The sequence below is a fragment of the Cotesia typhae genome, unplaced genomic scaffold, assembly GCF_013202065.1.
Source record: "Cotesia typhae breed Kobodo isofemale line unplaced genomic scaffold, CoteBio_Ctyphae contig_20, whole genome shotgun sequence".
In the NCBI taxonomy this organism is placed as follows: Eukaryota; Metazoa; Arthropoda; class Insecta; order Hymenoptera; family Braconidae; genus Cotesia; species Cotesia typhae.
Genome location: NW_027423725.1, coordinates 782,735 through 801,188, shown reverse-complemented (window position 1 = coordinate 801,188; position 18,454 = coordinate 782,735). Strand labels below are relative to the sequence as shown.

The following is an 18,454-nucleotide window of genomic DNA, read 5'->3' as shown; positions in this document are numbered from 1 at the left end:
ACAAAAGAGTTAAGGAGAAAAAAAAATCGAGAAATATTGAAAAAATTAAATACTTCTTTTTTTCAGGTCCGAAACTTTTTCAATTTCATTCAGAAATCAAAAAAAAAATGGAATAAATTTTAGTGTTGTGAAAGTTACTCTAATTAATCTTTAATCAAACGAAAACGAATTCTGCGAACACAATTCAATCAGGTTTCTTCCCGCAAAACAAACCGAAAGTAAACAGGGACAAAAAATCTAACCAGTAAAAAATAGAACTGCAAACATTTATCCGAAATAGTTAAACAATTCCCATGAAAGTTGAATTAAAGTGAACTAAACTCAAAGGACACAGACAAAAACAAAATGAAACACACACATATGTGTGGATAGACGCCGGAAACTCTTTGTTGGTATCAAAATAGTTGAAAGAGTACGAGAATCTCCGGCAATACACGATAACTACACCATTCTCCAGCACATCGGAGCTTTTAGTACCCACCGATAGAACGATCCAACTCTCACGATTGTTTATAACGATTAAACGTTTTGTTTGGCTCCGTGGCGATCTCGAATACTCGTTACAAAGGAATTCCCGGAAATTCGAATGTGACTCCGATAGTCGCTATCTACAGGTATATTTCACTAGATACAGATCCAGGAGTCCTGATTCGACCTGATAACTTTTGCTGTTCTGCGTTTCGACCTAAAACTTTCAAAATCGGTTCAAAAGTTTTAATTAATTGTGATTAATTGATCATTGTAATTTTCTGTTGGTGTAATTTTATTTTATTTCAATTTTTATATTACGTATCGCCAATTATATACACACAAATTGACATTTTATTTAATTTGGACAAGTAATTTTCAAATTATACAATCCCTAATTTTTATAATTAATTAATATTTTTAGTAATTATATTGCTAATTTAAAGAGTTAAGTGCAGAAATAAGGACAATTTATTATTGTTAATTATTTTAGGTAATTTATGTTTCAAATATTTCGCGGTATTTCCCTTACTAAACTCAGCTCCATTTGTTATTACAACGCGCATGCGCAGTAGGAATAAAATTAACCTCGCATATTTTATGTACAATAACAACGAAAATAGCAGTTTAATTTTTGATTAATTACAATGAAAAAACCGAGTTGGATTTTTGAGATTCTAAAAAAATCTTAGAAGGGATTAAACGAGTGTATTAAAAAAAAATTTACGTAAATAATGAATTTTTCAACGAGTTATCGTGTTTACAAACTTCTAAATTTTTTTTTGCTTGATGAACCAAATTTGTTAATTTACTCAAATAATTTTTTAAAAATTGTCAAATTATTTTTATTTTGTTCCACTCAAAGCTGTTCAAAAACTCCAAAATTTTCTCTAATTTAAAAATTTTTTTTTTTTTTTTTTTTTTAAGAACTCAAAACTCTTGCAGAACTTTCCATCCGTCATTTTCCATCAACCTGGATCAATTATAAAAAAAAGGCGCAAAAATCGCATCACCGAGCTGACGTAAAAATAATAACAAATAATAACAGTACAACACATGTTCCCGGAACAGCATTCATCCTCAACAAAACTCATCCTTGTCTGCTCTAGCCGTTTGGTATAGAAACAATTTTTTCACACAACACCTAGTGTAAAAAATAGTATTATCGAGATGGTGCAGAACGAATGACATGAAAAACGCCACCAGCAGAGCCCAAAAAGCAGAACGAGAACTAGAAGCGAAGTTTGATAAAAAACGGGCAAGAAAAGAAGAAAAGAAGAGAATAGGAAGGCTGCGGAAGACCTCGGGCGATGCCTAATGAGCATCCTGCACGGGCATACCAACCCCTTTCATCCATCTTTAGCATAATTCCAAAAGTCCGGATCCCATGAGCAAACACCTGATGAAGGAGAAGATACCAAACGGCAAACAATTGCTACTGAGTCTTTTGTTTCTTCCGAGTGAAGTCTTCTGTTGTTTCGTTTTGTTTTCTTGTGCTATTTATAATTTTCTTATTTCTTCAGTTTTTCATACCAGGACCAAAATAGTTTTTTAATCACGCAAGCTCAAGAGATAAAACATTTATTGAGAAGAATTCAGGCGGATAATAGAGAGGGGGATAAATTGATGATGAAAATATAAGAAAATAGAGCAAAGAGATTCCGAGCGTGATGAGAGAAAGGGGGAAAGAGGGGCACCACTTTATTGCTGGAGAAAATAATTGCGAGCGCATAATTACAACAAACTCTCGAGAAATCGATAAGGTCTTCTCTGTTGGTCGCTTTTAGCGTCTGAGTATCGTCATTGTCTTGTAGAAGAGAGTAGTTAAATGTTTTAATGTGTACATTTGTCTCGAAGAAACCCGGGATGGGTAGGTGTCACGGACGCACGCGCTCTTAGGGGGATTCTTTAATGAAATTATTGGCCAGGAATTATTGAGTGTTGATGAGTTGGAAAAAAATTTTTGATTTTAAAAATATATTCTAGTATTTTTATTCAACTTTGTTTTTAGAAATTTGGGGAATAAATTTATAGAATTTGAATTTTTTTTTTCAGGAAATACACCGAGTTGACTACACGGAGAAAACAAGATGACACTGGATATTATTCCAAATTATACTGAGTGAAAAAAATTTTCAGATAATACCTAGTATAATCTAGATTACAATGAGTATAATCGAGATTACAATGAATATAATCCAGATTACAATGAGTATAATTAAGATTATAATGAGTATAATCAAGATTATAATGAGTATAATTCAGATTATAATGAGTATAATCCGGATTACAATGAGTATAATCCAGATTACAATTAGTATAATCCAGATTACAATTAGTATAATCCGGATTACAATTAGTATGATCAAGATGACAATGAGTATAATCCGGATATCACTCAGTATAATCTGGATTATACTAACTACTATTTGAAAATTTTTTTCACCAAAGATATCACTGAGTATAATCTGGGATGATATCCAGTGTTATCTTGTTCTTTTCGTGTACGATCAAAAAAAAATTTTGAAAATTGGATTTTTAACAGAGTTCGGAACAAAAAATTCCGAATTTCATTTTTTTTTGTCAACTTTAAAAAAAAAAAAAAAATAAAAATTTTCAAAAATTTTTTTTGATTGTAGTCCAGTCAGTATTTTTAAGTATACAGATTAAAACCCTGCTGGGATTTTTGTTTCAGATAAGCCAATTAGCTAAAATCATGGAGAAAGTGAGCGTCAATTTTTTTCGAGGTAGTTGTCTTCAGACCACTATAACTTCAATTCTACTGAATGCTTTTAGCTAAAAATTTAACTGTATACTCTTGAAATATGTACAAATAAATAGTAAAAAGTTTAAAGTTCTATCTCTTCATGGGTCTTTACAAAAAAATCCCAAAAATTGCCTTAATGAGCAACAAAAAATGTCAGATTACAAATTTTTGCTGTTTTTTTTAATTTTTAATAAAGTTTTCAGGAAGTTTGTGTTACGATTTAATTGACTGTAACTTTAAAAAAAAAAAAAAAAAATTAAAAAGAAAGATTATTTGTAGAAAATTTAATGAGCGGCTTTCAAAGAATTTGATTTGGAAAATTTACAGAAATTTTATCAAAAAATTCACCATAAAAATTTTTAATTAAAATTTGTAAATATGAATGAGTTATTGTCATTTAGAGTCTTATAGCGACTTTAAAAAGACTAAAAAAAATTAAAAAAAAAAAATAAGGTTAAAAAATAATTGCCTTCTTGAAGAGATTATTTTTTTAAAAAATAATTTTTTTAACGCACTTAAAATTCACTCGACATATAAAATTATAAAAATGATAATTTCCAATAGGTACAGAAGAAAAATTTTTATCAAAAGTGCATGCATAAATAAATAGGTAAAATAAAAGTAAAAGAGATATTAAAAATGATAGATGTAGATTTGGTATTCCTTCAAAGAGAATGATATGAAATTGAAAAATACCTAGGAATACAATCCGATTTGATTCCATCCAAATACGACTACTGACTGAAGCGTGCAGTAGAACACTACTGATACAAAGTACTCTTTTATATCTATCTATATATTTATAAAATGGTATGAAGGTAGGTACTCACCCTCTGCCTACTAGGTAGCAGTCGGTATCTCTCTCGGAAGTGAACTTGCATGAAGCATACGTAAGTCCGTATGTGACGGTAAATTGAATTTTACCGGATTGAAGTGTAGTCGTATGAAAGAGATACGTAGTCGTAGTGGTATCCTCTTCTATAGACGTATATATATATATATATATATATATATATATATTGAGAATCTAAAACAGACAGACAACTTTTATTCGTGGATGAAAAAAAAAAAAAAAAAAAAAAAAAAAAGTTTTAAATCCAAATGAAATGAAATGCACGAGTAGAAGTGAAAAAGTGAAGAAGTACCTACATCCTACACATCCCAAGATGGAACCGAACACTGGAACAGAAACACCCTAAAAAGTACTGAATTTATAACGAAATCGAGGGAGTAAAATACGCCACTCTTAAGACGAACAGAGAACGGAAAATGGAATCAAGTTAGTGTGAGCGTGAAAAGGCACTCGGATTCTTCGCCGTTTGTAGCCATTCTTAAACCTACAAGACCTGAATTTCATCCTTGTCCGAAGATTCTTTAACTCTTTTGTCACGTTCACTTACAGGCCACCTCGTCCTCATCCTCAACAATATTCCCGCTGATTCTTTATTTAAATTTACCCATTCGTCACAATCATGGCGCCCATTTTGTTGGTATTTTCTCATTTGTGATCAAATTCACTCACATATTCTTTATATAAGCTTTTTTGCTATTTTTTTCACTCTACTCTTTCAATTTTCTGTGCAATAGCCGTAATATAGTAATTTGTTAGAGACTTTAAAACGAAAAAAAAAAACAAATTTCTTTTTTATAAGAAAAAAGAGATTTTTTCTTTGTAAACAATGCAAAGAGTATCCACTTTCATAATTTAGATGAAAAATATGAAAATATATCATGTAAGCAAACTATTCGTAACGTGATTGGTCAAATATATCAAAGCATAAAAATATATGCAAACCCGAAATTCATAATTAAAAATCATCAACTTCGCATTCTACAAAATTTTTTCATCATAAAACTGCTATTTTTTACTACTTTTAAAAATAATATATCATTAATAAATATTTGTATTTTTTCATTTATACATTATTAAATGACCATTCGTTTTTTTAACGATATTTTGCGATGTATTATGTTGATAAAGTTAGTTGACTACATTTATTTACATATAAACTGAGTGGATAAGGTTTTCGGCGCTCGTGTGTCAGCGCACACGCTCTGCTCGTTGCGTCAACCTCACTCATAGCCGAAACCCCGATCCACTCAGTTACATAATATACTATTGCTTTAGATTGTAAATAACAATTAATATCACTTTTATAAAAAATATCTCGTTTTTATTCGATTGATTTGCGTGATAGATTACACTTAACCATTAAATCTAAACAATCCAAAAGCTGTCATGTTAGTTAAACAGACTGTTAATAGATGGCGCCTTCTATAGCCTTTCAACATACTTAAATATATTCTCAACAGATGCCGCTGCATTTTTTTAATAAAAAGTTTTTTTATTCATTTTTTTAACAAAAAAATTTTTTTCAATTTTTTGGATATTTTTCGTCAATAGAGGAAAGCCTGAGTTTTATCATGGGATTTTAGTTTTTAAGATTGATAAATAATTGAAAGAGATCCAGCCGTATGAAAAAAAAATACCTTTGAGGAATAAGATATATATGATGATTAGAAAACATGTTAAAGTTTAGAAACTAAGAACGGTAGCGTTGGGCGTCAGCGGGCATAGTTTCAGCAAAACAGCTTTTACTAACAAACTAACCTTCGATTTGATCGACTAAAGGCTTAAAGCACTCATTAAACTATCTCTTTGTTAATATTTCGACTAATAATAAGTTGCAGTCATTAAATAATTATATTTAAAAAAAATTCTTTATTTTTTAGAACAAGCTCTTTATTTCCACCGATGCAATGCAACAAATTAGTGTTCAACACCAGCGAATAATTTAGTCATCCCCAAACATTTCCATTAAATCTAATTGTCTATAAAGCTCTCGCCCAACACATCACATTACATCTTTGCAATTGAGGTTTCTCCAGAATTACTAGCACCAACACTATTGAGATGTAACAGCGAGTCAGATCTTATAGTTTCGCCTGAAACTGATGCTTTCTTAGGCATTTCCAGGAAAAGCAACGAAAGCTTACAGATATCAGCGAGACCAGTGTGGGTGTATTCTGGATGTTGAGAATTGCGTTGGTAGAAAGACGTGGAATGACACGAACAGAGTGCGGCAATTTTGTGCAATACCGCTGGCATACCGGACGTTCCAGTACCGCGTAGCTTAGCATTTTCTAGCTTCCAGACTTCAGCATGTACCATCTATATACCATCCACGATCGTTGGATTTCAGTACATGTTGGACGTAGTGTGTTGAAACTACGATACAAAATACTGCTGGTATTTATGCTCCACATATCCGCCCCAGCTATATATAGTTATAGCCTCAAATAAAAGGGCAAAGGGTTGAAAGATGTAAAAAATACCCGTGAATTTCGAGTTATTCGCGCAGCTTCCAGTTTCCAGCTTAAAAGCACAATATTCGTCAAGATTTTTGCCCTTTTACTGGTTTATTTTTTTTTCTTATTTTGGAGAAACGTAAGGGAGCTAACCGAAGGGAAATAAGTAGGGTGATTTGAGTCCTAGACTTTACTGGATACTCTACATCCTCCAGTAAAGAGAGCTGGGTGGCTTAAGGGCTTTAGATTGCGGGATTAGGGAGGATAATTCAGTTGTGACGGTTGATGTTTTTTGTTGAGCGCAATTAGGTTTTACGGGAATTTTTATGGGGTATTTCTGGGGTTTAATTAAGAATTTTTTGATTTGGATTCTACTAGGGAGCTTTACAGGGTTAATTAATGGACATAATAACATTTTGGTAAAATGTATGATTTATTTGTTATTGCCTGCTTTAAGAGCGGGTCATATTGTACTTATAAATGATGCAAAAAAGACTCTATTAGAAAAATCATTAGATTTTTTAGAGACTCAATTAGAAAGAAAAAACATCGCTGAACTTATCAAAAATTTTTTTTAATTGATTACTTTTTATTTTTACATAAAAAAGTCATTTTAATGGTTTACACGGAAAAAACAAGATGATACTGAATATCATCCCAGATTATACTCAATGATGTTTGCGGTGAAAAATTTTTTAGATAGTAGCTAGAAAAATCTAGATTATACTCATTATTATCTGGATTATACTCATTATAATACAGATTATACTCATTATAATCTGGATTATACTCATTATGATCTGGATTATACTAGCTACTATCTAAAAAAAATTTTTATTCAGTATAATTAATTTTTTTCGGCTGGCTGACCAAAGATAATATAGTCTTTAATTGGTTATTTTTTTATGGTTCACTTTTTAAGACGAAAGAGGGCGTTCAATTCGTAAGAAAAAAAAATATTAACCGCGGGAAAATTTAAACGAGCTTTAAAATATAATTGTAAATAAAATAAATATCTTTTTTCTAAAATAAGTTTTTTTTTTTAACTTATCCTTATATAAATAATAAAAAAAAATACACTAATGTGAAGAAAAATCATCGCTGAATTTATCAACAATTTTTTTAATGGATTACTTGCTATTTAAAAAAAAAAAAAAAAAAAAAAAAAAAAAAAAAAAATTTAATGACTTATAGTGTCAATTTTCGAATTTTTGTGAAGGGACAAACCCAATAACTTTTGACAAAATAAATTCTTAACTCAATGAATTGTTTTAATCTCTTTATCTGCCTTATGAGAAGTAAAATATTGAAAATTGCAGCTTAACATTGTTATGTTTAATTAAAATTAATTTTTTTCGGCTAAGCGGTTGGATAAATTTAGTGTTTTTTGATCAACCATAAAATAAAATAGATTTCTTGTAGTTTATTTGTAATAAACTTATTAAAATTATTTTTAAATTTTGTTCTTATAGTCTACAGTAGATTATTTTTATTTTTCTAAAGTGAAATTAAAAAAATTAAAAATAGTATTAATAATTAAAAAGCATTGCAGTTTCAAACTTACAATAAAATGTAACAAAAATTTCTTTCCTTCAAAGGGGAAAAAAGCGTTCCGCTAAAAGTTCACTAAAACCCGTCATCTTTTTTCCGAAAATCAATGTCCATTTAATCAGGAGAGTATCTTCAATAAAACACAAACGTATCCAAGTTGGATTTCTTTCCCTTATCTCCGAGCAGATTAGCGAAACTAATTCAACGAAGCTTATCAGAAAATAAGGGAGAATCTTGTTGATAACCCGGGAAATAATTACATATCAATAGAGAAGCACTTGGCGATTTTCAAAATAGGAGCTTCTGGAATTATTGTCCGACAATCCCACTAATAAAGATAAATCTCAATATATAAAGGCAATAAATAGGTTCGTTTAGTGGATTCAACAATACCAAAATGATTGGCCCTGTTGTCTGGCCACGTACAGCCAACCATTCACAACTCACAATGCCTTATATACTATCGGGAGATCCTTTAGGTCAGGTAGTATCTCTCGACTCCTCGAGACCACGTTCCGAGATCTAGACGACCTCTCTATCTATCTTGGGTTATGTTCTCTGGTGCATGTATGTATGTATATACTCTGTACTCTGCTGGCATCTCGCTTTTCGCTTCCTCGGGTTTGGATCAAGAGCCAAAACTACCCTCTACTTCATCCTCGGGATAGAACTTCCCTCTGGACTCCATAGTTTAGAGTTTTAAGTCGAGAATCTCAACTCGAGTTTAGTCTAGACCTAGTCGAGTCAGAACTTTCAATACCGACTCCTGTTTCTATGGATATGCACAAAATTAGTAACTCGATAACTAAATCCCACCTCTAATTCAATGACATTCATTTATGCTTAATCTCTCAATTGTTTCACTGTAAACTCTAATTTATTGTTTGACACTTCTGTTAATTCAATTGGGAATTTTCTTTGTTTGAATAGAAAGTAAAGTATTTGACAGGTTACGCGTTCAGCGATAGCCATCTTCGGCTGGATTAGTCCTTTTATTGGGCGCCAGACTCCGAAGGCTCGATCAATCTTCGTGAAAAAAATTTATTTGAAATTAATGAAGATTGTAGAAAAATGTCGAGGAAAGGTTTGGATTTATAACTTTGGGAAATATTGTATTTCAATAAATTAATTTCAGAAGAAAGAAAAATTTTTTATTTTCATCACATTTTTTGATATTTTGGCGAAAATTTCTACTTTTTTATATTTTCTTTCACAAAATACATTCAGTATTCTCTCACAAGCTTTAAATCAAAATTCTGGCCAAAATATCAAAAATATAAGAGTGCTTTCTTGTAGAAAATAAAATTATCCATAAAAAGAGCGCTAATATACTTTTTTTATAGACACAAAGAAAAATTTCTTGACTGGAAAACGAAATTCTTGGCTCAAGAAAATTGAAATTCTATTTTTGGTCGAAGGAATTTTTTTCTTCATTTAAATTATCATAAATACTTGATATAATAAATTTTTAGATTTGATCAAGATTTTTAGATACTTTAGGGAAGCAGTGCGACCTACTTTAGCTGAAAAAAAAATTTTCTCACCTTGAGAAAATTTTTCTCTTGAATATTTGATACCTATTTTATATTATTTTAGCGTGCAATTATACATATTGAATGAAAAGAAAATGATTCAATATTATTTGATCTTCTTATTTGACATGTTAATTAATCAATAAAAATATTAATGAAAATTTACTTCTATCAAGAACTAAATTTTTTAGAGCAAGAGGCTGAATTTTCTTAAAACAAGAAGATTTTCTTAGCTTAAATAAATTTTCTTGGATCAAGATACGTATTTCTTAAAGCAAGAGAATTAATTTTGTTATAATAAGTGAAATTTCTTGATAAAAAAATTTTTTTTATTAATTTTTTTAACAAAAAAATTTTTTTCAATTTTTTTAACAAAAAATTTTTTTTTATTAATTTTTTTAACAAAAAAATTTTTTTCAATTTTTTGGATATTTTTTGTCAGCAGAGAAAAACCTGAGCTTTATCATGGTATTTTAGTTTTTAAGATTGACAAATAATTGAAAGAGATCTAGTCGTATGAAAAAAAAAAAAAAAAAAAAAAAAAAAATACCTTTGAGGAATAAAATATATATGATGATTAGAAAACATGTTAAAGTTTAGAAACTAAGGACTGGAGTCCACGTTCCCCTTCTGAAATAAAAATTCCGAAATAAAAATTTTTCCTCTTTAGAGGAAAATAGATTTGTAGATGACATAACTAAGAATAGTTCGACAGGTACTCTGGTAATTTAGCGAGTGTATATCGGGAGCAAATACACAACTGCAAACCTTTCAACAGAAGAGCCAGCAGGAGTCAAACAAATAAAAGTTTAGGTGGAATAAAAGTAAATCTAGTGGGGAAAGTACATAACTGAATTTTTCTTAGTTTTTTTTATTTTATTTTTTTTTTATAGGTCGCTCTTAAAATGTATATGTCTGCTAACGCTGCAAAAAAGAGTTAGGATATCGTAGAAAAGCCAGTTGAGCAGACTAAGAAGGTGTTGGAGGTGGATAAGGGTGAGAAATAAGGAGTGGCTTTACTTTTTCTCATATATACATGTATACAGTGGTGCAGAACGGTACCGATTTCGAAGGGAACGATCGACGCGCATTTTGTGAGATTTCGTATTCTATAAATTCGTATGTGTGTTGATGTTAAGCACATATATATAAAAGTGGGAGTTACTACTAGTGTAAGGTATCATAAAATTTCCTTGAATCGAATTTTCTGTAGCGGTACTTCCACCAAAAAATGCTCATTGTTCATTGGCCGAACTTTTCAGGCGCTGGTATTTTCACTGGCCTTTTAAATTCATTTTCCAATTCACCTTTCACTCCTTCTCTTCCCAGTCTGATCAATCTAGTTCGGTGAAGAATGAGAAAAGTGAGAATGAGAGATTAGGGCGAGCAAAAAAAAAAAAAAAATTGAGAGATAAAGTGAAGAGAAAAAGAGAAAAAATAAAGATAGAAAATTTATTTAAATTTAAAGTTTATGGAAAGTTGTTTTTTCAAGTAACTCAAGGGGTTAACTTGTGTTTTTATGAAAAATTTTCACGCGACCCAGTTCCTCAAACACGTTGAAATTTTTATGGTAAATTGAATTATAAATAAAATATTTGGATTTTAGAGAAGAATTTTGTTGGAGAATCTTTTAAGACACTTTTGATATTTATGAGGCGAAAAATATAAAGATGAAAGCACTGGAACCGGTTAATGACGTAGCACTTGTTGCAAAATGAGAGAGTTTTATAATTCGAGGAATTTTTAGTGGGGTTGGATGAATAAGTAATAATAGAAAGGGGTGTGAGAATATGAAGTAGATGATAAAGATAGCTTTTGTTGGATTTTAGTGACTTGTCGGTGAATAAAAAGTCTTCTTTTATTGAAATTGTAAAAGTTCTTTTGATGGGTGAATTTATTGATGTGAGTTTTGTTGATTTTGATCATCAAAGGCCTAGAAAATACCTTGTTTTATTTTCTTTCCTTCGTACTAGGAATATTATTTACTTTGTTTGACATGAAAAGTAGCTTTAAATTTATTAGTTATTTTATGGAGTTTAAATTAGTTTTGATTTTTTTAGAGTTTTTAGATTTTAAAAATTATTTAATTTATTTCATTTCATAATTGAGCGCCGATTTTATTATAAAGAAAATTTTTTCACGATTAAATATTAATGACATTAAAGTTAGCTGTCATTTGACGATTTTTTAATTTTTTTTAACAAATAAATTTTTTTCAAAAATTGTATTTGTAGTTTTTAAAAATTTTTAAATGTCAATTTTTTTTTTGTCATAATTTATTTGTTACGGAAAGAACAAGATGACTCTGGATATCATCCTAGATTATATTGGGCGAAAATTTTTTTTACATAGTAGCTAGTATAATCCAGATTATAATGACCATAATCCAGATTATAATGAGTATAATCTGTATTATAATGACTATAATCCAGATTATAATGAGTATAATCCAGATTATAATGATTATAATCTAGATTACAATGAGTATAATCCAGATATTACGCAGTATAATCCAGATTATAATGAGTATAATCCAGATTATAATGAGTATAATTCAGATTATAATGAGTATAATTCAGATTTTTCTGGCTACTATATGCAATTTTTATCACCACAGATATCATTGAGTATAATCTGGGATGATATCCAGTGTCATCTTGTTCTTTTCGTGTAAGCCATTAAAATGACTTTTTTATGTAAAAATAGAAAGTAATCAATTAAAAATATTTTTTTATAAATTTAGCGATGGTTTTTTTTTCTAATTAAATTCGAGTTCGAAAACAGCCGTTCGGAATTTTTATTTTTTAATTTATATTGAAGTTTTAATTACTATTAATTGTTACGAATTAAAGTGTTATTCAATTAATAATTTAATTAAAAGAGCCAAACGTTATCTTTTTCTTATAAATAACTTAAGTAAGAATTGAGTCATCAAGTTTAATAGTTTTTTAATCTTCAATGCTATCAAAGTTTCGAGTTAAAAAAAAATACACAATCTCTATTAATTTATAAGTGTAACGTCCTTATAGAATTGTAAGACGTCGAATTCTCAGATAATTCAATCTCGTATGAAATTACGTTACGTTTTAATACTAAAAACGTTGAGATGGTGATCAATTTAATGAAAGTCGCTGCATTATTAATTTTAATTTGCAATGCCAAGTGTCACGAGGTAACAATATTTCAGTGATAATTAAATCACGATTTAAAAATTCATACTTTCCATGAGTTCATATTATTAAAATGAGAAAAAAAAAATATTGAAGTGTATTAAATAACTAAAGGCGGGCGCAAACCTCTGACCCTTCGCAAACTAGGTTAATCCGCATTCCTAACGTTTGTGGTTTTTTTTTTAGATAAACAATCTAATAAATGAAGGCGTTTTAATAAATTCCGATACTCGGATTTATCACATCAATTATGCGAGAAGTAATTTTATTAAAGTCGCTCATTTTTCAGGAGTAAGTAGAAAAAATTTATTTAATGCAATCTTTTATTTGATACTTTGTTGATGTTTCGTTTTTAGTTATTAAAACCTTCGTTGTCAAGCAAATATTACAACAGTTTTCGATTAGGATCGAGTGAGTATCAAAAAATTCAACAGTCGATAAGGCAGACCTTTATATGGCCAAACACGAGCTTGGCACAACGCACTACCGTGTCTTACAATAATAAATTGAAAAAAAAATTTTTTTTTTTACTCTTTTTGAATCAATGAAGTCTTAATTCACTTTCAGAAACGTTACTCTTAAAAATTTTTGTGCTACTTGATTACAAACTGTACGAAGCCCACCGAAATAACCTGACGGAACTCTACAATTATGTAATAAAAAAATGGGACAGTGTGGACAAGTATTTTCATACATTAAGATGGCCAAAGGTAAAATTGTTACTCACTGGAATTGTTTTACCGACGGTAAGTACTGATCCACCATTCCGACTGTGAAAATCCACTAAAAAACTTTTTAAAATCGGGCTTACGCTAAAATTTTATTGTAAATAATCCATCTTCGATAAAAATCTACTTTTACATTTTTTTGCTTACAAGAACTATTATTAAATTTTTTATTAAACCTACAAAAAGAATTTTTCCCCGTCGAAAATTACTATTGTAACCAAAGTTAATTTCTATCACAGAATTTATCAAAAAGAAAATTTTTTACAGTTTTTTGTATAATGAAATTCCGCGTCTAAAAGACGAAGGATTTAATATTACACTAAAAATTCTCGATATTTTATACTAACGCAGAATCATATATCATATAAATATCTTATTGCTCAAAAGTGTTTCTTTTTTTTTTTTTCATACGGCTAGATTTCTTTCAATTATTTATCAACCTTAAAAACTAAAATCCCATGATAAAGCTCGGACTTTCCTCTATTGACGAAAAATATCCAAAAAATTGAAAAAAATTTTTTTGTTAAAAAAATGAATAAAAAAATTTTTTATTAAAAAAATGCAGCGGCATCTGTTGAGAATATATTTAAGTATGTTGAAAGGCTATAGAAGGCGCCATCTATTAACAGTCTGTTTAACTAACATGACAGCTTTTGGATTGTTTAGATTTAATGGTTAAGTGTAATCTATCACGCAAATCAATCGAATAAAAGCGAGATATTTTTTATAAATGTGATATTAATTGTTATTTACAATCTAAAGCAATAGTATATTATGTAACTGAGTGGATCGGGGTTTCGGCTATGAGTGAGGTTGACGCAACGAGCAGAGCGTGTGCGCTGACACACGAGCGCCGAAAACCTTATCCACTAAGTTTATACGTAAATAAATGTAGTCAACTAACTTTATCAACGTAATACATCTTACAATATCGTTACTTTGATATCTATTTTCTATTTCAGCATCCTATTATGTTCGAACAGCCTATCGAAATAGAAGATAGGGAAGGTTACTTCTATCCTTTCAACTCTACATTAAATAAAATTCAAACCTGGGTTAATAACAATACCGACCAATTTGAAAGTTTTGACTGCGATATTTTTTTTTATATGTCACGGTTAGTAATTTTTATTTTTTTGTATTAACTATACAAATAAAACAAACTAATTGTTTTTAATACTTGTCCCTACAGATCGCTTTTAATCAACGATGATCACTCCATGAGCAACTTCTACTCAATTGGAGGCATAATGAATCCATTCAGATGCCGCTTTTCTAATTGGCGGCAGCCATTTGTTATTCCTGGAGGAATTTCTTATGACAATGAAAATTTTGGATTTGTCATAGCTAGAACTATTGCAAGCGGGTAAATTTATTAAAAATCAACTGAAGTGACTGAAAAAAATTTTTTGGGTAGTTTAACTAGACGTTCGCTTGACGCGTAATGAAAGATCCGGGTTCGATTCTCATTCGGGGTTTTTAGAATTTTTTTTAAATTTTTTTCGAATTACCATTTTTTTATATATTTATTTAGATTTGGAATTCCATTTGATGAAGAAGTAGGATGCGAATCCGGATTTATAATGCAAATTTTCGAGACCGAGGGTCTGAATTCGTGGTCCAGGTGCTCTAAAAAAAAGTTCAAAGATATTTTTCGGTAAGTAATGCTTAAAATCCTCGTTGGGGAAATTAAGCGTTTTTGGTGGGAAAATTTAAAATTCAAATTTTAATTTTTGCAGAAACAAGAAATTTTCGTGTTTCAAAATGGTCAGATATTTATCTCGACGACGTGAAGACCAATATGACGAATAAATAAAATTATATTTATTAAATTTGCAATATTACTTGTAAATAAATTATTTTATAAGTCAAATTAATTAGTTGGTATAGAAATAAATAAATTTCTAAGAAAATGATATGAATTTTTTGAAGTAGAAAATATAATTTATTAATGTTTCAGAAAAATCTTTGAACACGTACGTCTAGATTGCTTTTTTCACTTATCCCAGCAGTTATTCCCTTCTTTGAAAGAAAAGTCGGGTGGAAAAATCCGAAAGTAAATTCTGATGAATGATAAGTCTATGGTGCGACGTATTTAATATAATAATAATAATAATAATAATAATAATAATAATAATAATAAAAACATATGTGAATGTGAAGACACGATAATACGCGTTATTACTATGTGGTATTAGTGATGCAGCGGGTGTAGTGTGATGTGTGATGTGTGATATATAATGTACAGATACAGAATAAAATGGAATAAAATAGAGCGGAGTAGAATTGAGGGAGATGGAAATAAAAGAGTGAATCAATTGTGGAGCTTATAAAGTAACGCTTATAAGGTATATAAGAATATGCTGCGTCACGAAAATAACTACCAGATTTTTTTGTCCACTCGTGTGGAATGTGGCACGTGAAGCGAATTTTTGTTCAGTCTACGGAAGTAAATTTATATATATTTCACATCGTTCATAGACAGTTCGTTTATTTAACGTTTAATGGTAATTTTAAGGCTGGTTGTTGCAGAGGCATTTGCTGTTATTTTCAGGAATAGAACGAATTTTATGGAGATTACAGATCTCATTATTGGATCTGAATAATCAGAGTCAAATAATAAAATCGAATTATTCAATTTAAATAGTTAGATTATAAAAATTAGATCAGAATAATTGAATTAAATGACAAGATTTAAATAATAACGTCAACATTAATATCTAATTCAGATCTGAACGATCTGATCTACTTATTAGATCTCAATGTTTGGATTTTAATAATTAGATCTGAACAATTATATTTAAATGTCGGAGGAGAAAATTAGATCTGAATATCGGATCTAAACAATTGAATTGAGTAATAAGATCTGATTCAGATCTGAAAATCCTGATCTAATTATCAGATCTGAATATTTAGGTTTCAACAATTAGATCTAATCATAAGATCTTTAAAATTAGATTCAGTTATTGGATCTCAACTTTAAGATCTTTTATCATGAGATCCAAAAAATTTAATCTAATTATACGATCTGAAAAATAATATACAAATATTGGACTAAAAAAATTAAATCTACTTATTGAATTAAAGCTATTGGATTTGAATATCAGATCTCAACAATTAAAATTAATGATAAGATCTCATTAATGGATCTACACAATCAAATCTGTTAATTGGATCTAACAAATAAGATCTGAATATTAGATCAAAACAATTAGATTGAATAACAAGGTCTAAATGATAATATCAACAATATTATCTAATTAAGATCTGAACGATCTGATTTAATTATTAGATCTCAATTTTTAGATTTTAACAATTAGATCTAGTCATAAGATCGAATTAATAGATTTACACAATCAGATCTGTTAATTGGATCTAATAATTAAGATCTAAATGTTAGATCAAAATAATTGGATTGAATAACAAGATCTAAATAGTTACGTCAACAATAATATCTGACCTAGATCTGAACGATCTGATCTAATCATTAGATCTTAATCATGAGATAAAATTAATGGATCTACAGGATTAGATCTGTCTTTTGGATTTAAAAAATTAGATCTAACTTTTAGATTAAAACAACAAGATCTACACAATTAGATCTGAATATTGGATCTCAACAAACAGATCTAATTATTGCTTTAAAACGACAAGCTCCGACCAATTACAACTAAACGGGAGATTTAAATAATTGATATAGTTTTAAGATCTAATTAATTAATTTCAACGGTCAGATCTTAATGTTAGATCTGATTTTTTAGATTTAAATATTGCATGAAAACAATGAAAAAATTAATTTAATCTAAATATTCGATATAAAGTATTAAAATTATGTTTAAGATCTAATTAATGGATCTTAACATTCAGATCTAGTTATCATGTCTTAAAAATTAAATGTAATTGTTTGAGGCGAGCTTTTAGATCTAATTGTTATATTTAAACTATGATCTAATTTATTTTAAGATATAATCTTGAAAAATAGTCCAAATTGTTATTTTCTAGTTTTTAAGTATGAATTATAATTTTTATTCATAATTTGAAATGAGCAATGAACTTTAAGTCAAATTTTCATAGACAATAGAATTGTTAATATATATTTAATCAAGATTACACGGCTCAGGTGTTTAAAAAACGCGAAAAAGAGGATAAGTACGAGTGTATGCAGTGGCATTTGGAAGCGTAAGTCTTTGAAGAAAGACTTTAAACGAGAGCGGTAGACGTAATAAGATAATTTTTTTCAGCTCGAGAATTTAGTCGAGATTATGAGAATTATACAACAGAGAACAGAAGGATTTAAGCCGTATGAAACACGACAAGAGAGATCGCAGTCGAGAAAAAGATTAAGCATTCTAGGAGTTGAGTCGGATTCTGCTCACTCGACAAATGCTTACAAGAAACTACGCGGAATAAAACAAAATTTAATGAAAGAATACAATTATAAATCTATCTAAGCTAAAAAACTTTCAGTTTTTTTATCCAATATTTACATACGTTGCATTCATATTTTATACTCTTAATCTTCTCTGTCGGAACGTCGTTTTTTTAAAAGAAAAAATTATTTATTGTTATTAAAATTTAAATTTATTCAACGAAAATTATATTGTAGTTATTTTAACACAGATAAATTTTAGATTTTAAATTTGAACTGATTAATTAATTTCGAAAAGAAGACTTCATAATCAGACAAATAAAATTTCCCTTTTTTCGGAAAAAAAAAAAAAAACCACAATATTTCCGACATTATTTTTATAAAAAAATTCATTGAACTAAAGTTTCCATTTTCGAAGGATTATAACTAAAGTAATGGAGTGAATTTGGATTAAAATTCACTGCTCTCTGTGTGCGAACAATTTTATGAAACTCAAGCCGTCGAAAGTTTTATACGCTGAGTAACAAAATTTTCCAACATTTCTATTTTTAACACGGTTT

At 29.2% G+C, this 18,454-nt stretch overlaps 2 protein-coding genes across 2 annotated transcripts in view; one reads left to right on the top strand and one right to left on the bottom strand.

Annotated features, from left to right (window-relative positions):
* The window catches only part of Dip-lambda (Dpr-interacting protein lambda), a 135,762-nt gene that overhangs the window by 38,824 nt on the left and 78,484 nt on the right, over positions 1–18,454 (bottom strand). Inside the window, exon 4 of the mRNA XM_074259430.1 lies at positions 4,066–4,262. Within this exon, the coding sequence (XP_074115531.1) occupies positions 4,066–4,262 (197 nt within the window). The remainder of the gene's footprint in view (positions 1–4,065; positions 4,263–18,454) is intronic.
* LOC141538226 (uncharacterized) lies at positions 13,462–15,337 on the top strand. Its single transcript, XM_074259604.1, has 6 exons — positions 13,462–13,543; positions 14,288–14,406; positions 14,488–14,642; positions 14,718–14,891; positions 15,060–15,182; positions 15,265–15,337. Exons 1-6 carry the CDS (start codon positions 13,462–13,464, stop codon positions 15,335–15,337), a joined length of 726 nt encoding a protein of 241 aa, XP_074115705.1.

Excerpts from the sequence above, each read along its gene's own strand:
- LOC141538226 (XM_074259604.1), top strand. The coding sequence starts at position 13,462 with ATGGGACAGTGTGGACAAGTATTTTCATACATTAAGATGGCCAAAGGT. Across the intron at positions 14,407-14,487 it reads CTTATCCACTAAGTTTATAC|CATCCTATTATGTTCGAACA; the intron begins GTAAATAAATGT and ends TTTCTATTTCAG. Across the intron at positions 15,183-15,264 it reads AAGTTCAAAGATATTTTTCG|AAACAAGAAATTTTCGTGTT; the intron begins GTAAGTAATGCT and ends TAATTTTTGCAG.